The sequence below is a fragment of the Sciurus vulgaris genome (assembly GCF_902686455.1).
Source record: "Sciurus vulgaris genome assembly, chromosome: X".
Taxonomy (NCBI): domain Eukaryota; kingdom Metazoa; phylum Chordata; class Mammalia; order Rodentia; family Sciuridae; genus Sciurus; species Sciurus vulgaris.
Window position 1 is genome coordinate 13,857,066 of NC_136471.1, and position 27,096 is coordinate 13,884,161.

At 38.5% G+C, this 27,096-nt stretch overlaps 1 protein-coding gene and 1 long non-coding RNA gene across 4 annotated transcripts in view; one reads left to right on the forward strand and one right to left on the reverse strand.

The window, feature by feature from the left end:
* LOC306651898 overlaps positions 1–27,096 on the reverse strand; it is a 317,192-nt gene that overhangs the window by 283,550 nt on the left and 6,546 nt on the right. For 2 of the 3 annotated variants that reach the window (XR_013761238.1, XR_013761239.1), the window contains exons 2-3: positions 22,677–22,711; positions 11,760–16,910 (exon numbers count right to left, since the gene is read on the reverse strand). This is a non-coding gene — a long non-coding RNA (uncharacterized lncRNA). Of the gene's footprint in view, positions 1–11,759; positions 16,911–22,676; positions 22,712–27,096 lie in introns of those variants that run through there. The other variant, XR_013761237.1, reaches the window with a different exon arrangement.
* On the forward strand, positions 5,185–9,212 carry LOC306651053 (uncharacterized protein CXorf66; the record flags this gene model as incomplete). Its single annotated transcript, XM_079123597.1, has 3 exons — positions 5,185–5,272; positions 6,686–6,842; positions 8,267–9,212. The coding sequence occupies 3 exons, from the start codon at positions 5,185–5,187 to the stop codon at positions 9,210–9,212; spliced, it is 1,191 nt and encodes a 396-aa protein (XP_078979723.1).

A 27,096-nucleotide genomic window follows, 5' to 3' on the forward strand; every position in this document is an offset into this window, starting at 1 on the left:
AGATTAATATATTTCTTATGCAATTTAAAAATGCAATTAAAAATAAAGATGAAGATTTCACATATCTTGGCAGACTGTGGGTAAGAAATATTTTAAGCAATTTTCAAGAGGTCAGAAGAACTCAAGGGATAAAGGAATCTGAACTACCTCTGTGTGATTTAAAATTTTCATAAGGTGCATATATTATTTTTTTAATTAAAAATACCTACTGGGAAAAGAAAAACTAAGGCTCCAGATGGAATTGCACTATCGACTGAGGACCAGAGGAGGGCAGTAGAGAGTCACCAGGCTGCAATGCCAGAAAGGTGATTCCTCTCACCTGAAAGAAGACAAGGGTTCAAACCCACTGTGTCCTCCATCTGGGAGAAGCTTGGGTATTACTGGTTCCCTGGCAACAATAACAACAATAACAACAAATCTAAAACAAGAAATGGGGTTTTAAAAAGCATCTAATATGCAAAATTTCAACAGAATTTTACCCCAGAATTTCCAAGAGAAATGAATGATTTCTAACATGCCAGTTATGTGAACTTGCAAATAAAATTATATAAATCTGTAAAAGAAAAAAAAGTAAATGGTTTCTGTATTCACTGTGAATATGAAACTAATGTCAAATTAATATGGAAACTATTTCTGAAATATTGGCTTTAAGGTATTTGTTTCATCTATCCATCACTAGGGAAAAAACTGATTTTAAAAAGAGTTGACAGATACATTCTTTCACTTTAAAGGTGCTGCTCAAATTTAAAAAGCCACTTATTCAAAAAGCCAAATAACATTTTCTGATCTTTATACAGTTAAAAGGTATTTGAGGAACAGGATTATTTAGAGCTTCAGGGTAAAAGTGGGTTGTATTTTTCAATGAATATTTAATTTTGTTCTATTCCAATGGCCACAGATGCATAATTTCAAAGAATGCAACCCCTATAGAACATGTTCTTTCATCTCTTCTATTCATTTTAAGGATGAAGAAATAGATTTAAAGAAAGGCCCCTTTCATAACCTGGCCCCTGTTTACCCATTCCGGCCTCATTTCCAGCTACCCACCCCCACCCTTACCACTGGACATTCTTCATCTTAGCCATATGGAAATGAAGCCCCCTCAACCATGCTTTGCACATATTGATTTCTTTGTCTGCAATCCAATGCCCTTTCCCTACTTTTTAGATTCAAGGAAGTCCAATTCATACTAAAAAACAAATAAAAACCCCCACTTCAGCTCAAGGGTCATCAGCTTCAGGAGCTGCCATTCTGAATAGATGCTCTCATGGCCTGGTGCTGTACACTGTAACACCCCTGGCTGCAAGATAGCACATATCCACAGTGCATAGTGATTGCTTAGGTACATCTCTCACTCCCTGCATCAGATTTCAAACTCCTTGAAGATAAGTGCTATGTCTATTTGAATGTTCACCACCTAGCACAAAACCTCCATCACAATGGACACTCAATGCTTTCTGTGGAATGAATGAATCAGCCTTGCCACCTCTCTTTACCTCACACCACATAACCTACTTATCATTCAGTTCTGTGCATTTGACTTTCGAAATATTTCTTCAAGTGGGGTTGGGGATGTGGTTCAGTGGTAGAGAACTTTCCAGGCATGCATGAGGTCCTGGGTTCCCTCCCCAGTACCACCAAAAAAAAGTCAAAGTAGTTCATTTTTCTCCCTCTGCATCACTACCACCTTGCTTCAAGCCATCATCTTTTCTCACTTGGACCTCTGTAACAGCCTCCTAATTGTCTTGCTACTTTCATTCACTTCTCCATGTCTCTCTAATCTATTCCTGATACCATGGCTAGAGGGGGTTTTCTCAGATACACATCATATCATGTCACTCCCTAGCTAAAAACTCTTCAGTAATTTCCTTTTATTCTTAAAGTCCAACATTCTTAACTTGACTTACAAGGCCCCAAATTCTCTAGCCTCAACTCCCTTCCCTTCTTTTGGTTTCTCAAGCTTGCCCCACTTTTTCACCACAGTGTCTTTGCACATGCAGCTCCTTTACTTAAAATCTTCTTCTCTTTCCTTTTCTCTTATTCATCCTTCAGAACTCAGCCCCAGTAATGCTTCCTCAGCAAAGCTTCCCCTGACCTTGATGAGGTCAAACTGGCTACTCTCAGGTCTCCAGGCACCTTTAACATGCTTGTTTTTCTTTAATGTCTTTCCCTCCTATCTCTGAAGTCTCAATGGTACATAGGAAACCCTCATAAAATATTTCTGAATGGCATACAGGTAATTCAGGTTGATACAACACAAAAGTAAAAGAGCCAGTCTATTTGAGGGGATACAGAGTGCTTTTCCTATCACCACATACCTGTCCACACCTCTCCAGGAAAAATGTCTTACATTAGGCTGCCTTTGTTCATATGTGATTCTGAAACAAGGGCAGGAAGAGATAGGCTAAACAAAAGGAGACTGGAGCATGTGCTAATCAAAGGGTTTCATGGATGCTCTGCTTTTGGGACCTAGGCTTCAGAGCTCTGAGATGAGTCAACTCCTTGAACAGTATGTACTGGTCCATTAGTCAAATACTGACAATATCATTCTCAGGAAAACCTCATCAGCAAGTCGAATGCCCTGTTATGTAGCAGCCCTGATTAACATCTACTTCCCAAGTGGTATTCATTAAAATGATTAATTTTTTAACTTAATGAACACATCAACTATCACAGAAATAGCTTTATCATTAGAGGGAACATTTTTCTCATTAGCCAGAGAAAGGCAAAATTCCCAACCACATCACATCTGATTTTTTTTTTTTTTTAGTCTTTCATTCTCCAAGGCATCTGTCTCAAATCTTCCCCATTGTCCTCAAAATTCTGCCCTGCCTCATTTTAAAATATGATCTCTACTCTTAATTTGTTAGGAAAATAGCAGCCATCTCACAGAAATTCTTCAAATGCCTCCCCACAATCCCTTCATGTCCACCATAGCCCCATCTTGACTGAATCTATACCAGACTCCTATCTATTGCTCTACATTTCTATACACCTTGAAGAGTGATGTTCTGCCATGGCCCTCTCTCCTAACCCCTGTGGAGTTGGCCCCATCACTTATCTCCACTCTTTCCTGTGGTTTCAACATCTAATATCTTCCCCCATACTCTTTCCCATAGTTTTGTTGTTGTTGTTATTGTGTTTGTTTTGGTACTGGGAATTGAATCCAGGAGTGCTTTATCACTGAGCTACATTCCCAGTTCTTTTTATTTTTAAAAAATGTTAGACAGGTTCTTACTAAGTTGTTGAGGGTCTTGCTAAGTTGCTATGGCTGGCCTCACATTTGTAACCCTCCTACTTCAGCCTCTCAAATTGCTGGGGTTACTGGAGTGAGACACTGTGCCCAGCTCCCAGCCCTTTTTATTTTTAATTTGAGACAAGGTCTTGCTAAGTTTCCCAGTGTAGTCTTGAACTTGCAATCCTCCTGCTTCAGCCTCCAGAGTAGCTGGGATTATAGATGTACATCACTACACCAAGCTCCCGTGTATTTTTAACTGAGTTGGTCTTTTCCATCTTAGAAAATGTCTTCCTGGGGTTCCTGTAGTGGACTGAATGAATGTTCATGTTCCTCCAAAATTCACATGTTGAAACCCTAATCCCCAAAGTGATGAAATCAGGAGGCAGGCTTTGAGGAGGTGATTAGGTCAGGAGGGAACTCTCATGACTGGGATTAGTTGTAGAGGACTTCTTATAAGAGCTCTCAGTCTTTGTCTTCCATAATAAAAATGCTATCTAGAAATTGAAAGATCAAGAAAAAGGGCTGGGAGATGGGCATGGTGGCACATACCTGTAATCCAGGGACTCAAGAGGCTGAAATGGGAGGACTGCAAGTTCAAGGCCAGCCTCAGCAACTTAGTCTCAAAATAAAAATAAAAAGGGCTGGGGATGTAGTTCAGTGGTTACAGCACCCCTGGGTTCAGTCCCTAGTACCACCAGGAAGAAGAAGAAGGAAGAGGAGGAGGAATAAAAATAAATAAGTAACTGTTGGAGTGTAACAATGTAACAAAAAATTCCTATTACTATCGGTAGAAAGCTCGGCTTAGGCTTTTGGTCTTTTTTTGCTCTAGTAGGAAAACTGAACAAAATAAGAATTGGAATGTGGTAAAAGCTATAAGTCAGGTTACAGATAGGAATTCATGTTGAATGCTTTTCCTTAAGAGTGTTTTATTGTTTTAGCCACATTAGATAGCTTTATAGTCTACATATGCAATGACACAAAGTTGTTTCAAATCTACTGTTAAGAGAAAGGAAAACAATTCATGACAGCTTCAGCTTCTTCGAAACTCTTCCAGCCTCCACCCATTACAAGTTCTAAAGCTGCTTCCACCTTTTTATGTCTCTTACAATAGTACCTCACTTCTTTTTTCAGCATTTTTTTAGTTTTTGATGGACCTTTATTTTTATTTATTTCTTCCAATGCAGTGCTGAGAATTGAACTCGGTGCCTCACACATGCTAGGTGAGTGTTCTACCATTGAGCCACAACCCCAGCCCAGTGTCTCACTTCTTGGTCTCAATTTATGTCTTATTTCAGGCTTCTATAACAAACTATCATAGACTGGGTGACTTATAAACAACAGAAATCTATCTCTCATGGTTTTAAAAGTTGAAAGTTCAAGACTAGGGTGCCAGTATGGTTAGGTTCTGATAAAAGTCCTCTTCTGGACGGAGACTGCTGGCTTATCCTTCTATCCTCATGCTGTGAAAAGGAGGAGCTAGTTTTCTGGCCTGTTTTTATAAGGGCACTAATCTCATTCATGACACAATTGTCTCTCAAAGATTCCACCTCCTAATACCATCACATTGGGATTAGATTTCAATGTGACTTTTTAGGAGACAGAAACATTCAGTCCATAGCAGGCTGTAAAGTGCTTCCTGAAATACTTCTTTGATTTCTAAAACTAGCCCATTTCCCCCTACCTTCTCTAAGTATTCCTTCTGTGATCAATAATGCTTCAGTTTTCTTGTTATGAATTTGATAAGAGTATTTGACATGAAAGGAAATAAGTGATTAAAAGTCATTTGATAAAGTTTGTATACACAAACTGATGTTTCCCCATGGTGAGATGATGTTGTCAGGTGATGATGCAAAATGATAGTGATGTCATAAACCCCTAGAACAGGCTGAGCCACATAAATGCAGTAGTAACCTTGGCAGAAGAAACATTTGAGCAGAGACCTGGACATGAATTTTTTAATTTATGTCCTATTTTTGTCCATTTGGACAATTAATTGTTTAAATACAAGCCAAAGTGATGGATCTTCTAACACAGGTATGTGCCTAACCTTAAAATTCATAAATTATGATCTATTATATAATTAATTTAAGCACTTAATTATAAAAGTTAGTGTCATGTTTAGGAAATCTGCTGTTAATTTGGCATAACCTATTAGTAGGCCTATTAGTAGACCTAGCAGTAGGTCTTCAAGGATTTCTAGCACAACAGTTGAGGTTTTTATTTCTGTATGTAAAATCCAAGCAAACTATAAGCATAAAGAATACAGATTTGTGGTCCCTCTTCATTCCTATTTGTCATTCAATTCCCCAACCACACTAGATAATACTATGTGAATGACTCTGGCATAAGACTTAAAAAAATAGTAGGATTTTTTTAGATAGGTCTCACTATATTGCCCAGACTAGTGTCAAGTTCCTGGGCTCAAGTGATCCCTGTGTCCCCTCCCCTTTCCCCAACACACACATTTATACACATTAATACTCAAAGGCACACAACACCCTAAAAAACCTAAGTACTTACCTTCAGATTTGACAACAAAATAAAATCCTTCCATGATAAACAAAAGCTAAAAGAATTTACAAGTAGAAAGCCAGCACTACAGAACATTCTCGGCAAAATATTCCATGAGGAGGAAAAGAAAAACAACAATGTAAGTCAGCAAAGGGAGGTACTACCCTAAAGGAATAGCCAAATAAAGGAGAAACCAAGTCAAGTTAAAAACCAAAAATAAGCCAAAATGACTGGGAATACCAATCACATCTCAATAATAACCCTGAATGTTAATGGCCTGAACTCATCAATCAAAAGACATAGACTGGCAGATTGAATACCCAGCAAAACTTACCTTCAGATTTGATGATGAAATAAAATCCTTCCATGATAAACAAAAGCTAAAAACCTAAGTACTGTGATGACAAGCAACAATACAGGGGTAGCCCTGGTGATTGTATGGATTAGCTAGACATGCCTCTCAAATTTGACTTCTGAACTGTGGCTGGGGCAGCCAGGCATGGTAATGCACACCTGTAATCCCACCAGCTCAGGAGGCTGAGGCAGGAGGATAGCAAGTTCAAAGCCAGCCTCAGGAATTTAGCAAGGCTCTAAGAAACTTAGTGAGACCCTGTCTCTAAATGAAAAATAAAAAGGGATAGGGATGTGGTTCAGTGGTCAAGTGCCTCTGGGTTCAATTCCTGGTGTGTGTGTGTGTGTGTGTGTGTGTGTGTGTGTGTGTGTGTGTGTATATGTGTGTGTGTGTGTGTGTGTATACTCTAATACTATAGCTGGAGATATTCTCCAGCAAACAAAGTTACAGTAGAACCTTTATTAATTTTTAAAAAATATCATTAATAAGGAGATTTGATTTTGACCTGTAACACCAAGTCACTGTCAAAGTGGAAGGAAACTTGGTTACCTAACACATTTTCTGATGACACAATGTCTTTGCAGGAGCTAAGCAGCTTGAATCAATGGAAACAAAAATGGACAATTTTAGGAAACATCTACTCGTTATCATAATTGGTGTTATGGTCGTAGCCTTTGTCTTTACCTGTTTTTGTTTTCTCCATTACAATTGCATGAATGAAGATGCCCACAAAGCTGGAACGTAAGTTTGACACATTTATTTATTTATTTATTTAGCCATGCTGGGGATAGAACCCAGGACCTTGTACATGCTGGGCAGGTGCTCTACCACCAAGCTATGCCCCAGTTTAGTTTTATATCTTTAAATTAAGAATGAAAATTATGTGTATATACATATAACAGAGATTTCATTGTTGTCCAGGTTACTTATTATTACCTTTAGACCTCTAAAGAACTACCAACTTCTTTTTGATGGATACTTTCATTTAAATTATATCCACTCTTAAATATTCTCAAATACATTATCAGTGTTGGCCAAAGTTGTCTCCCATTCATGGTTCAGGTGAACCCCAGGCTATTACTTTCATTATACATTAAGAATAGGAAAAGAGCATGAGAATCTGAATAAAATTCAGAGAGGGAGAATCAGGAGGGAGAGACAGAGGGTTGAATCTCTGTTTTCCAAAGGCAACTAAACATTTGGATGCTCTATCATTTTAAGATTTAATAGCATGAAAAATTACTCAAAATTGTTACTCTCATGACCTCAGTCCCTGCCTTTCATATAAGAGGATTAAGCTAACCATGATATAAGTTCTTTAATTTTAAAGGATATTATAAATATAAACATGCACAGATAACTGGTTATTGTGAATATGATAGAAAAAAAATGACTTTGGTCTAAGAAACTTTTTTTCTTATATTATCAGTTAGTGACTTTTTTCTTCTGGGGGGTAGTGTTGAGGATTGAACCCAGGGCCTTGTGTATACTAGGCAAGAGCTATGCCACTGAGCCTCATCCACAGCCCAACTTTCTTTTCTTCTCTTTCTTTTTTTGGTACTGGGGATTGAATCCAGGGGTGCTCTGCCACTGAGTTACTTCCCCAGACTTTTTAATTTTTTATTTTGAGACAGGGTCTCACTAAGTTGCTGAGATTGGCCTCAAACTTGCAATCCTCCTGTCTCAGCATCCCAAGTAGCTGGGATCACAGGTATGCACCACCATGCTTGGCTAGTTTGCGACGTTTTAAATAAAACATTTAACTTCTGGAATAATGAAGTTTCTATCTCTCTTCCTGTCTCTTTTTCTCTGAATAGTAGATTTATACCAACTTTGTGTCATTCCACATATAAACTATAAGGTTATCTAATGTGGTTGAAACACACATAAAATAAATTTTATTTATTTTATGGTTCTAGGGATTGAACGCAGGACCTTGTGCATGTAAAAAAGTAAATGCTCTTCAGGAAAAGCATTCAACATGGATTCCTATCTATAACCTGAGTTATAGTTTTTACCACATCCTAATTCTTATTTTGTTCAGTTTTTCTACTAGGGAAAAAAACCCAAAAGTCTAAGTTGACATAGTACTCCATTTTCTGATAGTAGCAATAGGATTTTTTGTTTGTTTGAAATTGTTATACTCCAAAATTTCTACATTTCAGGGTCAAGAAAGAAAGTATTGGAGACAAGTCAGCCTGGCCATCCAAAATATCACTCGGTGAATCCAAGACAGAAAATCTGTGCAGTCTAGAAAAACCATCCACGCTATCCAGTGTAGAAAAGTTATCTGGGCCCTTAAGTCCAGAAAAGTCACCCATACCATCCAGTGCAGAAAAGTTAATCAGGCCTTTGAATGCAAAAAAGCGCAGACCACACAGTAAGAGAAAGTTAATCAGGTCATCAACTCGAGAAAAGTCATTCTTTCCATTCTGCCTAGGAAAGTTATTCAGACAACCGAGTAAAAAAAAATCACGTAAGCCATCAAGTCCCCAAAGATTTCTCAGGTCATCTCACTTGGAAAAGTCATGTAAGACATATAGCCTAGAAAAGTCATATAAGCTAGCCCATGCCCACAAGATAGTCAGTCAAGTCCATGCATCCTATCCAGATAAACCAGTCAGGCTACCTTGGCCAGTTAGTCTACAGTCTTCAGCCAGACCAGCCAAGTCACGCTTTCTGCCTCATCCACACAACCACATCTTGTTATCCAAGTCATCGAGTCTAAGAAAATTGGTCAAGTCACCCAGACGTCGTCATCTTAAAAGGTCAATAAGTATAGGAAAGGCAGTCATGCTCTCTAAGCCTGTGTTAGCCAAGAATTGTCAATATTACAAGGAAAAATGCCTTGTTTGCAAAACTACTTCTGAGACTTTGGTCCATATTTCTGAGGCAAAGAAGGAAAATTCTGGAAATCTTTTCAGTTCAAGTAATATGAAGACTTTTCCCAGGTCCTTTCAGAAGGTAGATTCCAAGGATGATGTATACTATGATAATGTGAGTGACAGTGATATGATGACTTATGACAGTGATGACAGTGAGACGGAGATAATCATTATTTGCAACATAAGGAGCAATAATATCATCCCTTATGGCACTTCAAAAAAATAAGGGCTCAATAAAAATAAAATCCAACCATGAAGGAGCAAACTTATATCAACTATTTTATGCTCACCATCACTTATGCCACTAATAGAAAATCCACTTGTGATCACTATTAAGATCATACCTATCCATCATGGAGGCAATTTATTTGAAAATCAGCAATTAAATGCATGACATACATAACAATTATTACTGTGTTTATCATTGTGTTTTTGAGGCATGAGGCACTTTAGATGCGGTCACTTGAATGGAAACCATAAATACATGTTCACAGCCAAACCTAGAAAGGAATTGAAAGATAGGTACCCTGGACTCTTCTTCCCTTGAACTAGCCCTCAATTGAAGTTCCAATCCAATGAAGTTCATTTATTTGTTTGTCTATTCTTGTGGTGCTGGGGATCACACCCAGGACCTGTAGGGAAATCCTCTACCACTGAGCTACATCCTTAACCCCTGAAGTTTATTTTTTAATTTTTTTGTGGTGCTAGGTATTGAACCCAGGGCTTTTCACATAATAGGCAAGTGTTCTACCACTGAGCTACACTCCCAGTTCTACTTTTGAAATATTTATGTGCAATCCTCATAGTTTAATATTGTCTCTTTTCTGTAGTGCTCAGTGTTTGTTGGAAATAGCTCTGTGCTATGGACTGAATGTTTGTGTTCCCCCAAAATTCATGTAGTTGAATATAATCCTATATCTGATAGTGTTAGGAGGTGGGGCCCTTGGGAGGTAATTAGGTCATGAGGGTAGGAGCCCTCTTGAACGGGATTATTGCTGAATAATCACCATTTCTACCATGTGAGATACATCAGAAAGATCCCGTCTATGAACCATACAGCCAGCCCTCACCAGATCCTTAATCTATTGGTGCCTTAATCTTAGACTTCCCAGACTCCAGAACTGTGAGAAATAGAGTTTTTTTGTTTATAAGCCATTCCATTTATGGTACTTGTTATGTAGCCTGAGTGGACTAAGACACTCTTCATACGTGGTTCTGGCTATAATGGGGAAATTCCTGATAATTATTTCTAACACCACTGCCTCCATAGACTACTCCCTAAAGTGAGGGTGCAGCCTGCAGCACCCATACCTGGAGCTCCATATTAGTTTAAGTATTTTAATCTTAGATACTCTCAACAAGGCTACTCTTTCTTTTTGTTAGCCTTCAAATGGTAAAAGTTTGCCCTTGTGTGTATGCATTCTCAAAAGGTAACAGTTGGGGCTGGGGTTATGGTTCAGTGGTAGAGCACTTGCCTAGCATGTGTGAGGTACTGACTTCACTTCTCAGCACCACATATAAATAAATAAAGTAAATAAAGGTCCATGAACAACTAAAACAAAAAAGTAACAGTTGGAGGTCCACTCATTTACCCATTTTTCCTATGTGTTACCTCCCCACTCTAAATCAGCAGGGATAAGAGACAAGTGGAGATACTTGAAGTCATATAGTTTAATTTCCCCATTGATGAAACATTACACTTGCCTCTTCCAAGGGTAGAGATGAGAAAAGGAAGCAAAGTCATGCATTCCCCAGTCTATATTCTAGCCGAGTGTACTTTGTTCCATATAACATCTAACAAGTGTACATTAAATGCTAGCATGTACTGAATGTATCAGTCATTAAACTATTCTCTTTATGTCTCAGATGTCCTGAGGTTACTCTGAAGTTTGCAGATTCACCATAAGGACTCAAGATTCAATATCAGGCTATATTTATGGATAAGTTTTATTAGAACAGAAATATATAAACCAAGAGCATCAGGAAAAGGATATGTATCAAGAGGAATCCAGAGAAGTTGGCCACAGGCTTTTGACCATTTCCCTATCTGGGGTTATACAGGACATGCTTTCTCTTTAGCAGTAAACTATGTGGACATGTGCAGAATGTGTCTGTCCAGAGAAAACTGTTCAAGTTTTGGGGTCTGAGGCTTTTATTGAGAGCTAGTCACAGAGAGACATCATGCTACATGACTGTCATAGCAACTAAAACTTAGGATCCCAATGATGAAACCAGACACACATCAAGTATGTTGATGTATGTGCAAAACAATTCCGACAGGCTGAAATGACATGGTATACAAGACATAATCATCAACCATTACTATATGAAAATTCTGAGGACCACATTCCCAGTAGTTGACCAAAGATCAGTCATAGTTCTGAATTTACTTGAAGACATGCAAAGACTGAATGGCAAGACCAACTCAGCAAAGACTTCCTTTACACTCTACATATGCTACTTAAAACTCAGCAGTGCCGTATTACATGGGAGATTGTATGTGTAAATTCTGACATATATCAAGATCACATCTAGTGCTAGGCATTGTGGCACATGTCTATAATCCCAGTGGCTGGGGAGGCTGAGGCAGGAGGATTGTGAGTTCAAAGCCAGCCTCAGCAATAGGGAGATGCTAAGCAACTCAGTGAGACCCTGTCTCTAAATAAAATAAGAAATATGATTGGGGATGTGGCTCAGTGGTTGAGAGCTCCTGAGTTCAATCCCTGGTACCAAAAAAAAAAAAAAAAAAAAAAAAAAAAAAAGATCACATCTAGTAATTGGTTGAACTAAGATTTGAATCTATGGTGGATTTGTGCTCATTTATGTTATACTGTCTTCTCACTACCAGCTCCTAGGATTATTGATAGATCACCCAATCCATTGGCATGAGCAAAACCTCTACTTGACTATAAGTTAGTCTAGGTTATTTTCCCACCCTGCTGGGGGCATATAAAGATGTCTTATGCTTATTCATATATGACCTCCCCGTGACTTCTGTCTTTGTATAGGTAGCTCCCCCAGGTGTGTACCCATAAGGTCATCACAATATTTACAGGTGGCAAAATGTTGTTGCTTATGCATAAAAGTATTAAGAGATAATACATGCATTTAGGAAAAAAAAAGCATTGTGGGCCAGGCATGGCAGTACATACCTATAATCCCAGTTACTCAGAAGGTTGAGGCAGGAGGATCACAAATATGAGGCCAGCCTAGGCAACTTAGTGAGACCCTGTCTCAAAAAAATAAATAAATAATAATGATAAAAAAGGGCTGGGTTGCAGCTCCATGGCAGAGCACCTGCCTAGCATGTGCAAGCTCCCAGGTTCAATCCCCACCCCCTACACACAAAAAGTATCATCAGAGGTATAGACTTGAATTTCCTACTGGTATTATCTATTAAAAAAAGACAAATTGAATAGAAATAAATTGCAAATTATTCTGGATTAGAAAAGTCTGATCTTTTAAAAATCCACAAAGAGAAGCAAAGTTTGTAATCAAATTTTAAATTATCATGAAAAAATTTCAAATACATGAAAAAGTAGGGCAAGTAATACACTAAACTTCCATATAACTGTTACTTAAACAATTATCACTACATGTCCAATCTTGTTTCAATTATATTTTATCCATTATCCATTTGTATCTCTAAAAGATAACTTTTAAAAATGTACAAACACAATACCATTATTTCATCTACAAAATAATGATAATACCTTATGTTTTAGTTAACTTTTGTGTCACTGTGACTAAAAGACGGGAACACCTTATAGGAAGAAAAGTTTATTTTGGTTCACAGTCTCAGAGGTTTAATGCCTGACCAGCTGACTCTATAGCTCTGGGCCCAAGGTGAGGCAGAACATCATGACAGAAGGGTGGGGCACAGGAAAGCAGCTCTGACATAGCAATTAGAAGCAAAAAAAGCCCCACTCACCAGGGATAAAATATAAACACCAAAGGCATGCCCGCAGTGACCTACCTCCACCAGAAAATCTGACCTGCCTACAGTTACTGCCCAGTTAATTCATATCAGTGGAATAAGCCACTGATTGGGTCAAAACTTTCATCATCTAATCATTTCATCTCTGAAAATTCTTGTGTTGTCTTATACTTAAGCTTTTGAGGGACATCTCATATCTAAACTGTAACATTCTGCCTCTGGACCTCAAAAGCTCATGCCAACTTCACAGTGCAAAATACATTCAGCTGCTGGGCATGGCAGTGCATGCCTATAATTCCAGAGGCTTGGAAGTTTGAGACAGGAGGACTGTGAGTTCAAAATCAGCCTCAGCAACTTAGTGAGACTCTTAGCAACTCAGCGACACCCTGTCTCTAAATAAAATTTTTAAAAAGGTGGCTGAAAATATGGCTGAGTGGTTAAGCACCTCTGGATTCAAACCCCAGTACCAAGGAAAAAAAAAGAAATAATTTAGTCTATTTCCAAGAGTCCCCACAGTCTAAACAGTTCCAGAATTGCCCAAAAGTCCAAGTCCAAAATCTCTTCTGAGATGCAAGGCAAACTCTTAGCTCTTGTCCCCTGTAAAAATCAAAAGCAAGTTATATATATCCAATACATAATGGCATAGTTACCATTTCCATTCCACAAAGGAAAAATAAGAGCATAGAAACAAGGGATGGGACCAAAGCAAGACTGATATCTGCATGGGCAAACAAGTCCTGTAGCTTCACATTCAGCATCTGGGGCACATGACACATGATGTCTTCTCCAAAGGGCTTGTATAGCTCTGCCCCTATGGTATTGCTGGTTGCAGCCCACATGGTTTCTCTCTTGAATTTTCTCTGCTTGATTCCTGCAGTTTTCTTCAACATACATTACATGTTACTGGCATCTCTTAATCTTAGGAGTCTCCACTGCAGCTTTGGTTTCCCTCTCACATCTTTGTGTATCACCCTTTCAGGGGAAGCCTGCAGGGGCTCTGACCCTCACATTCTTTTCTTGGCTTCCTAGACCTTTCTTTGAAATCTCAATGGAAACCTTCATGGCTCCCTAATTCCATCATCTCGCATTCCTGCAAAACCAGTACCAGGTGGTTGACCCCAAGGTCTGTCACCATCTCGAGCAACAGCCAAACCTCCCAGGACCAAGAATTCAGCAACCTCTATTTACCTGGGTGTCTGAGCACAGTGAAACAATGTCCTAGGTGACCCTGTGAAAACAGGGTGCCCCAAGGTCTCTTCTCAAAGGAATTTTTAAATTTATACCCTTGAACCTGAGATAGGTGTTGTCTTGCCAACTCCTGAGAGGTCCTTGAGCCATCTCTCCTACTGTTTCTGAGTAAAGTCCTTAGCCTCTCTTATGTGGCTATAATCTCTTCAACCCTATCTTCCCTAGGCCCAGTTTTACTCACACTTTTCTGGCCAAAAAGCAAGTTTTTAAATCTTTCTGCTCCTGATTATCACAGTAAACTTGACTAAAAGCCACCAGCAATATCCATGCCACCCACTGAATGTTGTGCTACATTCAAATTTCTTCCACCAGATTAATTATTATATCACCTTTAAATTCAATCTCACATGGGGCATGGGAAAAATGTAGACAACTTCTTTGCCAGAATGTAACACAAATGGCCCCTAGTCCAATTTCCAATATAGTCCTCCCCTGAAACCTCATTAGCCAAATCTTTACTGTTTGCAGTCCTATCAGCATTCTGGTATTTTGAGTCCCCATTAGAATTGCCCACTAAGCTCTGCTTACCACATTCTAAAACTTTTCCAGCTTGCATCTCTAAACTTTTCAAAATCCTTGCCCATGGCCAGGTGCAGTGGCACATGCCTGTAATCCCAGATACTTGGGAGGCTGAGGCAAGAGGATTGCAGGTTCAAGGCCAGCCTCAGCAACTTAGTGAGGTCCTAAGCAACTTAGTGAGACCCTGTCTCAAAATAGAAAATAAAGGGGCCTGGGGATGTTGCTCAGTGGTTGAGGTCCCTCGGTTCAATCCCTGGTACCAAAAAAAAAAAAAAAAAAAAAAAAATCCTCCCCCTATAAACCAGCTCCACAGGTTTCTAAACCACATAGATAAACCAATTTCTGTTTTAGTTCACTTTTTTGCCACTCTGACCAAAAGACCTGGCAAGAACAACTCAGAGAAGGAAGAGTTTATTTTGGCTCACTGTTTCAGAGGTTTACTCCGTGGCCAGCCAAATCCATAGCTTTTGACCCAAAGGGAAGCAGAACATCAAGGCAGGAGGGATGTGGCAGAGGAAAGCAGTGCAGTGCACTATAACCAGAAGCAGAGAGAGTATGCTCTGCTCACCAGGGACAAAATATAAACCCCAAAGGCAAGCCACCAGTGACTATCTCCTCCAGTCACACCCTACCTGCCTACAGTGACCACCCAATTAATCCATATCAGTGGATTGTAAATTAATCCACTGATTAGGTTATACTTCTCATAATTTGAACATTTCATCTCTGAAAATTCTTGCATTGTCTCCCATATGAGCTATTGGGGATACCCAGATTTAACCACAACACCTTTATAACAATTACCTAGTCTAAGTCCAAATTTCTTGTCTCCCAAATTTATTGTTTGCTTTTTTAAAATATATTTTGTTCATGTTTAAAAGCATCTAAAGTTAATTTTTTTAAAATCAAAATTGCAATGTTATTGTTTAATCTGTCCTTGTATTTTAGGATGCTTTCAGAGCTAATCTAAGCTAGCCTGGAAAATAGCAAAAGTTGAAATTGTATACTTTCAGTTGAAATTCAACAGATATCATGGTAGAAAAAGCCAAATAATCTAAGCTCTATTGTCTTTCCCATTTTAAACCTAGAGACATGTAATACTTTAAAAGCTGTGAATATTAATATCTAATACAAATGACTAACTGCCAGTGACAACCAATGATAATGACATCTTAAGAACAAGTTATCTGCATGAGTATGTATGTTCCTTTTTAAACCACACTTAATTATAGAGTAGGAGTCTACAGAATATTTGGAGCTCATTCAATGTGCACATTTCTAAGTGCATTAATGGGGGCTTCACACACAAAAAAAAAACAGTATAAAATATGTAATAAAATATATGTAGCATATATTTTAGGAAGAGAGAATTTTAGGAAGGAAAGAAGGAAGAAAAGGAGAAAATTGAACATTGAAAAATTGCCTAGGCTAATAATTTTTAAACAGAAGCCTTATCACTCCAATTGTTAAGCTTTTAAGCTTCCCAGAAATATCTTAAGTAAGAGAGTCTCAAATTTTGAGACTCCTGGCCTTCCTGCAGCCTCAATTCTTAAGATACTCTACTACCTCCTCTTCCATTCTCCATTTTTAAAGTTTGTTCAGTAAGGGTAAGGGTCATAGTCTGTCTTCTCATTGCTTCCTTACATTTCCCTTCTTCTTTTTTTTTGGGGGGGGGGGCGGTACCGGGATTGAACTCAGGGGCACTGGACAACTGAGCCACATGCCCAGTCCTATTTTGTATTTTATTTAGAGACAGTCTCACTGAGTTGCTTAGGGTCTCGATGAGTTGCTGAGGCTGGCTTTGAACTTGCCATCCTCCTGCCTCAGCCTCCTGAGCTATTGGGATTTCAGGTGTGTGCTATCACGCCTGGCTACATTCCCCTTCTTCAGGGAACTCTGTGAAGCCAGTTTCAAGTGTGACTCTTCCTTCTCAGTTCCTTCCTTTTTCTTTTGACTTCATCATTTTCATCATCATCATCTTTTTCTTTGTTCTTTTCTTTCTTTGTTTTTAATTTTGGGAATTGGGGATTGAACCCAGGAAAGTTGAGCTATATTCCCAGTCCATTTTTTTTGAACAGGGTCTTGCTAAAGCTTCTGAGACTGGTTTTGAACTTGAAATACTCCTGCTTCAGCTTCCTGAGTCACTAGGTATGCACCACTGTGCCCGGCTTGACTCCATCTTCTTTTCACTCACCTACAAAACTCACACTCTGCTCATAGCTATGGGAATGGAATGAATTGTATTTTGTTCCTTTTATTCAGTACAACCCTTTCTAAAAATCCACTACTTTTTTTTTCTTTTTTTATTTTTTTTTATTGTAAACAAATGGGATACATGTTGTTTCTCTGTTTGTACATGGCGTAAAGGCATACCATTTGTGTACTCATAAATTTACATACAGTAATGTTGTTTGATTCATTCTGTTATTTTTTCCCTTCCCCCACCCCTCCCACCCCTTTTCACTACTTTTTTAAAAAGTGCTAAAAGGTCACATTTCAAATATTTCTTACATATACTTTCTACATGAAATTATATAAGCATGGAGCTGAAAGGATGCTTAAAGTTCCTCGATTCCCACCCTCTCATGGGGAAGACACGTGAAGAGGAAAAGAATGCTCATTCAGCAAGAAGACCACTTGGGTGGGGGTCAGTAGCAGTGGCACTGTGCTAGGGATAACAGATCTTTAAGTGGCCACAAAGAAGTAATAATGCCAGATTTGGGATGCTCATGGTGGTGTCAAATAGAGACTAAGTCTTCAGTTTTGTCAGTTTCCACTGTCCCTGCCATACTGTGGGTAACATCTAAGAATTAAAAACAGCAAATGAAGGAATATAGAAGTAGAAAACAAGCTCTGTGGAAGCTTCAGCTAAATATCTCCTTAATTGTAATTCATGTACAACCCAAAATCATTCCTGTGCTGCTGTAACCTTAGACAACAAAGGTTAAGGATGATTAATTAGTTTTGCAATTATTTATATAATGCATAGAATGAGCCATCTTTTCAAACAAAGAAGGGCTAATTATAAAGTACATTTAAGAACTTTGAGTTTTACTTGTTTAGAATTATCCACTTACATGACTGAAACAAAATAACACATTAGAAAGATTGGTGAATGAGAGGAGGAAACAAATTGCCATTAATCTGTCATATATAAGTAATTCACATAAAAATAAAAAAGAAATAACATAGCCATTTTCCTCTGAACAATAGAAATTAATTGAAAATTAAAATTTACATATATTCTCTATCATCAATCTGTCCCCTTGTTTACATATTTTCACAGCAAAATGGACTATTTTTGAATATTGTATTGAAATTACCAAAAATCAGGTAACTAGAAAGACAAAGAAGAAATGAGGACATATGGTAATCTATGGCTGTAATACTTAGAATTGACTGTATCTATCATAAATAGACTTTCTCTACTATTTTAGGACATGAGTAAATCAATGTCATATTTCTTGGCCACAAATTGGAACAAGAATGTTATTATGCTTCCTGTTTTTAATTCCTACATGTTCATCTAAATGATATTAAGCTGCTTAGAGAAAAGTTAAGTAAAATTCTTAAGCACTACAGAATTAATGGCATATATTATAGATCATTATAATAAAGATAGTCAACTTCTGAAAGTGATATTTGTTTGAAAAAGGAACATATTCTTGTGTCAACAAGTCTCTTATAAATCTTAGTTTCATTGAAGGATCAGAGATGACAAAGTAGAACTATCAAAAATAAAGATTTCTGTGCTGATCTCTTGTAGTTACTGTAAGAAACAATAATAACATATTACATAGACACTTTAAAAATTAAATGAGGGTGAGCTGGAAATTTAACAGGCTCATATGCCAGTTACAGGATAGTGGGCTGCCTGTAAACCACCCAGGAGTACTATACTTTAATTTAAGCCAATTCTCTCTTTTTTTTATCACTGTTACTATGATCCAAACAATAAAAGTCTAAAATAGAGATTTATGGTTCTCTGAGCTTTAAACCACTTTTATGTTACAACCAGTCTCCAAAAGATCTCCTGTCCTGTTCATTAACTAGGTACTAGATTCTGGACTGGAGGGCGTGGGGAATATATATATATATATATATATATATATATATATATATATATATCATGGGTCCTAGAGATAGGTCATGTTTTGCTGTTCAATTTCTTTTTCTAAAGCTCACATTTTGTTGTACATCTCTTTTGTATCACAGGTAGTATTAATTAAGTTTTATTTGATCATAGAAAGCCTCCAAAGGTCTGTCACACAAATATCCATATTGAAAACACTTGTAAAAAGTATTCAAAGAAAAGGAGAAACAAATCCAGGAGATGCTACAAGGGGTATGTGGTTTAAGAGTGATGGAATACCTTGATGTTATGGGGTTGAATTATGTCCCCCACCAATTCATATGTTGAAGTCCTAACCCCCAGTATTTTCTAAATGTGACCTAATTAAAAAGCTATGTTGATAAGATGTAATTAGTTAAGATGAGGTTATACCAGAACAGAGTAGGCAGGCCCCTAATCCAATATTACTAGTATTACTAGTAATTCAATATTACCAAAAAGGGGATAGTTGGATTCAGACATGCACACAGAGAGAATGTCACGTGAATATTGGAGTTAAGCCCCCACAGACAAAGGAACTACCAGAAGCTAGGAGAAAAGCTGAGACAAATCCTTCCCTAGCCTCTTCAGAAGGAGCATGGCCCTCCAGACACCTTGGTCTTAGACTTCTAACTTCCAGAAATGTGAGATGATAAATGTTTGTAGTTCAAGCCATCTAGTTTTTGGTATTTGGTTATCATACTCCTATGAAAATAATATTCCTGGTAAAGTTGTCTTAAAAATAGCTAAAATTAGGGGCTGGGGAGATAGCTCAGTTGGTAGAGTGCTTGCCTTGCAAGCACAAGGCCCTGGGTTTGATCCCCAGCACCCAAAAAAAAAAAATAGCTAAGATTAACCAATAGAAAATAAGAGGAGGGTGACACAGAAGGAGAAACTGTCCTTTCACACTTACAACTAATCTGATTGTACAGATTTTAATGTGCATTAGGTCACAATTCACCAGTGGGTAAGGTTACTGCCATGGAGGGAGATGTATATTTTTCATACTTTCTGTATAATCTATGACTGGGTATGTGAGGGAGCTCTGTGGTCCTTATCCATTTTGCTGGTTGGGTAAGTGGACTGGAATCTGTTTTTAAATCCTATTATCTCTGTCTCCCTCTCTCTGCAAGCAACATGAACATGGAGCTTGTTCCCAAGATTTCAATTTAAGTGGAATTTAAGGGGACTCCTCTTAAGTTTCAAGTCTAAGCAACATTCACAATTTACCACTTAGTAGCACCTTTGTATTGGCTTGTTGGGTCTCAACTAGACATTTATGAGTGAATCACTCTTTTATAATCATTTGGTTATTGAAGAGGAATGAGTTGGCCTGAAAATCCTAAACAAACCCTGCCCAAGAGCTCCAAGCCCTGGACAATGCAACTCTAACTACTTTTGAAAAAAAAAATCTCTACCTGGAAAGAAATAATTTTGAAATTGGACATTTATATACTCATGGTGCTCCAGATACTCTTTTGAAGGGCTGTTAAGGTTTAGATATTAGGAGTCCCCCAAAAGCTCATGTGTGAGTCAATACAAGAAGGTTTAGAGGAGAAATGATTGGCTATGAGAGCCTTAACCTAATCACCAAATTGATCCCCTGAAGGAATTAACTGAGTCGTAACTGAAGGCAGGTAGGGTGTGGCTGGAGGAGGTGAGCATTGGGGGTGTGACTTTGGGGTATGCATTTTTTATCTGGTGAGTGAAGTCTCTCTGCTTTCTGATCATCATGTGAGCTTCCTCCCTGTGCCACATTCTTCTGCCATGATGTTCAGCCTCACCTCAAGCCCCTAGAAATGGAGCCATCTATCAATGAACTGAGACCTCTGAAACCTCAAGCCTTCAAATAAACTTTTCCTCCCCTAAAATTATTCTGGTCAGATGTTTTAGTCACAGCAGTGAAAAAGCTGACTAAAACAGGGACATACATAGAATTAACATTGGTCAGGCTCTGCCCTTAAACAGCTTCTATTTTATGGAAAAGAGAGCCCACATTTAAAAAAAAAATCTCAAATTGGTCAGAAAGGGGAAAATTAAGTTTTCACAAATAGAGCCAATAATAGTAAAACATGCAATATTCTAAACTCAGATGATTTATTTTTCTTTTTGATATTGGGGATTGAACCCAGTGGAGTGCTCTACCACTGAGTTACATCCTCAACCCTTTTATATTTTTTATTTTTTATTTTGCTAAGTTGACCAGGTTAGCCTTGAACTTGTGATCTTCCTGCTTCAGCCTCCCAAGTTACTGGGATTTCAGCTGTGCACCACTCCTAGCTAAACTCAGACTATTGCTGTGGCTAAGCTGAATTTCCTAGTCAAAGACATTCTACTTTATATTTTTACCCATACATTAAGGGTAACAGTTACTGAATTTCTAGAAAAAATTTCACTGGGGTTGGGAATGTAGCTCAGTAGTAGAACACTTGCCTAGCATTCACAAGGCACTGGGTTCTATCTCCAGCACCACAATAAATAAATAAATAAATAAATAAATAAATAAATAAATAAATAAATAAATAAATAAATAAATAAATAAATAAATAAATAAATAAATAAATAAATAAATAAATGGAAAATTTCACTGTACCAGCTCACAGGACAAGTTGAAAACAGGACTCAGGTAGAGAAACGGGATTGGGGCAGGAAGAAGAGAATGAAAAGGGAGTTAAGGGGGAATGAAACAGACCAGTTTATTATATGATATACAAATGTATCACAATAAATTCCACCATTATGTATACTTATAATGCATCAATATTCTTAAAAAAAATAGGACTTGCCAGATGTGGTGGCACGTGCCTGTAATTCCAGCAGCTCTGGAGACTGAGGTAGGAGGATGGCAAGTTCAAGGCCAGACTCAACAACTTAATGAGGCCCTAAGAAACTCAGCGAGACCTCGTCTCTAAATAAAATATATTGGGCTAGGGTTGTGGCTCCATGGTAGCCCACTTGCTTAGCACATGTGAGGCACTGGGTTTGATTCTCAGCACTACATATATATATATATATATATATACATATATATATAAAGGGCTGGTGATGTGGCTTAGTGGTACAGAACTTTCCTAGCACATGTGAGACACTGGGTTCGATCCTCAGCACCACATAAAAACAATTAAATAAATTATTGTGTCCATCTACAACTAGAAATACTTTTTTTTAAAAAAGATAGGACTCAGAGATAGGCTTAACAAATAAAAATATGGGATAACTAGTTAAATTTGAATTTAATGGATAATTTTTAAATACATGTCAACAAATATTCATATTTTATCTAAAATTCAAGTTTAATTGGGCATCCTGCATTACATCTGGCAATTGAAATCAGGGAGGATAAATAAGAGAAACTCTATGAGTGGATTAGTCAGTAAGCCTACCATAACACACCTTCTTCAGGTTTAGCCTGGCATATTCATAGCTCCAGGAGCAATAGCCTTTCTTACAACAGGATTCCATCTCCCCAACCATGGCTAACTGAACCCAAAGTAGACACCTGACCCCCTAGAAGCCCACCCGTTATCTGGCCATCAGATTTGATTTCTTGAGAAGTTTCAATAATAGACACAGATTCTCTAGAAAGAGAGTTAGAGAACTATGTGGACATTTGAACTAAATAATGTGTAGAATGCAGCTGGGATGGCATGTTAAGTAGAAAGTAGAAGATAATAGTCAAAAGGAAGAGGAGACAGAGAGAAGCACAGTAAAGAAAGACTATGTGGTTGTAATGGTCAATTTATGTGTCGACTTGATTGGACTAAGAGATGCCCAGATAGCTAGTAAAACAGTATTTCTGGGTATATGTGTGAGGATGCTTCTGGAAAAGATTAGCATTTGAATCAGTGGACTGAATAAAGAAGAGTCACACTCACCAAGGTGGATGGGCTTCATCCAATGTGCTCAGAATCTGAATGGAAAAAAAAAAAAGGCAGAAGAAGAGTGAATTCTTCCTCTCTCTTCTGAAGCTGAGATATTCATCTCTTGCCCTTAGGCAGCTCTTACTCCCCTACAGGTTCTCAGACCTCTGGACTTGGACTGGGAATTACACCTTCTAGTGCCCTCGTTCTTAAGCCTTCAGACTACTGGGAATTACACTGCCAGGTTTCCTGATTCTCCAGACTGCAGATGGCAAATGGTAGATCATGAAACTTTTCATGTTTCCATAATTGCAAGAGCCAATTTCCATAAACACATATTCTCTTTCTGGATATGAGATAGATAGATAGATAGATAGATAGATAGATAGATAGATAGATAGATAGATAGACAGACAGACAGACAGACAGACAGACAGGCAGGCAGGCAGATGGACAGATAGATTGGTCCATCCAATTGGTTTTGTTTCTCTGGACAACCCTGACTAATACAGGGGACTCAGAGAGAAGGAGCAAATGATCTTAGTCCCTGTTTGCCAATTCCAGTTTCAAACACCCTGTGGCCTGGTTATACTTCATAATCTAGACATCTGTAATGTGATATGTTCTATTCTTTTTCCTTTTTATAGTACTGGGAATTGAACCAATGGGTGCTTTACTAATGAACTACATTCTAGGCCTTTTCTACTTTTTATTTTCAGACAGGATCTCACTAAGTTGCCCAAAGTGGTTTTAAACTTGTGATCCTCCTGCCTTAGCCCCCTGAATCCCTGGGATTATAGGCATGTACCATTGTGCCTGGTGTCCATTGTATTCTTAATAAATCTCCCTTTCTTGAGTTAGTTTGAATCAGTTCCTACTCCTTGCTACCCGTGCTCCTTGACTAAGACAATGTGCCATATGACCTCTTGAGATAAGAACACAAATGAAAAATTAGCTTCATCTCAGGTGACCGGTCTGATCTATTGACATGGTTATGTAGAGGGCTAGTTTGAAAAAGATATGGGAATACTTCCAAATTCAGTGACAAAGATTGCCAAGATTGACTAGAACTATCTGGTATGAACTTGGGAGTGGGAAGTGGTGAAAAAAGTGCCATATATTTGCTATCCTTGACATCAAGTAAGAAACTAAGATAGGTATACTGCTTTTAAAAAGTGCCAAAGATCATTGTGTGACTACATTAGAGAAATGGGTATACAGTGAAAGAATGGACATTTTTTTAAGCTGTCTGTTTTATCTCAACTCCCTAAGGTTTCCCTCCCAGTAATGGGAACAAAGCCCTTAAAGCTGTTCCAGGAAACAGCCCCAAACAGAGAGTAAAAGAGTAAATTGAGCCTGATAGCCAGATAGTGCTCAAACAGTAGGATTACCAGAAACTATTGACCAGAATCTACACCTGTTGTAAAACATTGTGAAACATGTTGTCAGCAAACCCAGACCCCCTTTGAAATTTCCTGGCAGCTTTGTTCCCCCTTTTCCCCCTTTCATGTGTGACCCCTCCCGATGTGTGGTTTCTGCCTTTATAAACCTACAAGATTTTCTGCTAGGGACTCGACTCCTCGAGTTGGGTCCCAGCGCGCTGGAATAAACACCTCTTGCGGTTTGCATCAAGTGAAGCCTCCTGCGGTTGATTGGGGTTGCCGTCCATCCATGGGACAGAGTTGGGGTTTCCTTTTTGGGGGCCTTACAACAGAAAGACCCAAAATATACATAATCCTCTTGACCTATAATCATAGCAGTTTGGTTAACTTTTGACTGATCCTTTTTTTTTTTTCTTTCTTTTTTTTAATGTGCTGGAGGTTGAACCCAGGGCCTCATACAAGCTAGGCAAGTGTTCTACTGCTAGCTAAATCCTTAGCCCTTTAAAAAATCCTATTGAGATGGGATCTTGATAAATTGCCTGCTGGCCTCACTCAGAATTTAAAATCCTCCTGCCTTAGCCTTCTGAGTAGCAGGGATTACAGGTGTGTACCACCATGCCTGGTCTATCCTTTTTTTTTTTTTTTTTTTTTTTTTTTTTTTTTTTTTTTTGTACAGGAGGTTGAACTCAGGGGCACTTAACCACTGAGCCACATCCCCAGCCCTTTTTTGTATTTCATTTATTTTATTTAGAGACAGGGTCTCACTGAGATGCTTAGCACCTCACTAAGTTGCTGAGGCAGGCTTTGAACTCACAATCCTCCTGCTTCAGCCCCCTGAGCTGCTAGGATTGCAGGTGTGCACCACCTCGCCTGGTCTATCCATTCTTTATAATTATACAATCCTTAGATCACCAATAGAAATGAAAATGAATCAATTATTTTCCTGGTGGGCTTCATTTGGACAATGATATTTAAACCATTCATGGAAAACACGTCAAAGTGATAAGTGATTCTCTGTACATTTGAGATGAGGAATATTGCTTATGATTTAGAGCAAGAACAAAAGCCGACTGGAAAAATTACCATACATTGCTGAGGCAAGCTTTTGTTAAAACCAAATAAGGTTTTGAATTTTTCCCACTAGATAATAACAATAACCAATGCAAATATGGCACTTCACAGATTGTCAAAAAGTCATGTTCCTTTGTTAAATATAAAATTAATGAAATCAGGAATCCTGTACTTATTACAAATATGTACATCATCCAGAAGCAGGATATCTAAAGTAGATGAATCAGGACAGTTATCAAGAGCCCTGTACTTTAGGGAACACCCCTTGCTGGTGGACAAAGAAATAACCTCAGGGAGGCAGCCTGAAAGAGATAAGGAAAGCAATGACCCAGTGCTTAAAGAAAAACAACATACACACACACACACACACACACACACACACACCATTGGTTTATCAACTCCATTCCACCCTTTTGTGATTGTTCTGTTCCTTTAAGTAAATGTTATTTGGATAACAATGTTGGGCTAGGGAGGGTCTGGGTCTGCTAGAGACTTACAATGATTAGAGCAGTTTAAACTTCCTGTGGATGCCTGGGGGTCATTGGAAACATGCCTGCCCCCTGGTGAAGTACAACAGTCATTAATGATAGGCGATTGCTCAGCAGTCAAGGAATGACAGTTACCAGAGAAAGAGCCTAATTATTAATTATGACTTATAGCTGAGCAGGAGTTGAGACATTACCAATCATAGTCTTAGTAGTGTTCTGCAGGAGAGGAGCTAATTAACTTCCTGTGAAGAATGACAAGACCATTGTGTCTTTGAAATCCAACATTCTATCTGGTTGCCTAGGTGATTCTGGGCAATCTATATGTATACATACACATAGTGAAGGAAGCAGATTTACTCTGAATTTTAATGAAATGTACCATATAAGTACTTAACTTATTTGATTTAGTTTTTCTTTCATTGCTGAATGTGCTCTGCTCCTCCTAGGATTCATTTGAAAGATTATCATAAGCCACTGGTTGTGGTAGTATAGTATAGGGAGTGGGTAGTAAGGAGGAGGCACTGAATATTCAAAGGGAGGCCATTTGGGGCTGAGAGGAAACTTGGCTCTTCCCACAACTGCAAAACAGAAAACATTGGGCAGAATAGTTGGCAGTCATTTATAAGGTGTGATTTGAGAGGGAATAGGTGAGTAAACACACCCCAAAAGCTCACATATTGACTCTTAAAATCCCATGGCTATAGGGCTGGGGTTGTGGCTCAGTGGTAGAACACTTCCCTGGCCTGTGTGAGGCACTGGGTTTGATTCTCAGCACTGCATATAAATAAAAAAATAAAGGCCCACCAAAAAAAAAAAAAAAAGAATAAGCAGGCCTTTAAAAGTAACCCATCACTGTGGATTCATTACCTTGGCTCAGCACTGATCCTTCTTGAATCCCCAAATCCTTAGATTAAAGAGGTGTAGTGGAGCTCATTCCCCCAATTCATAAGGGAAAGACTGTAGAAGAGGCATAACCACCTGAGGCAGGGGCTACATAAAAGCAGTACTAAAAGGAGGATGACAGGAGTTCTTGAGGGTGTAGCAGATACCTGTTGAGATGGCTTCCCTGTTCATCTTGATTCTCTATTTTGTTGGGAATTCTCCTTTGGACAAAAATCTCCTGGTTTGCTGATGGATTCTACTGGAGCCTGACCAGATGAGGGTAAAACACAGGCTGCCCATCACAAACTGTTACCTGCTCTACAGGGCCATAGAGTCTGGTGTGCCAAGCACAATTCCATCATTCTGTAGAAGGTGTATATGTGGGATGGGCCCTAGAAGGACTCTGAAGGCAAGAGTTAGCTTGATGAGCAGGTGGTTTAGACTCCTGTCCTCCTGCTTCCTCTTGCCCTACCATGCGCCCTCCCTCATTCCACACCTGTGGCCTCATGGTGAGTTACCTAACACCAAATGACTGAAGATTTAAAAAAAAAAAAAAAAAAAAGAAATATGTGAGCCTGGTATACACATAACTTTGCAGGGTTAGGCTGGCAC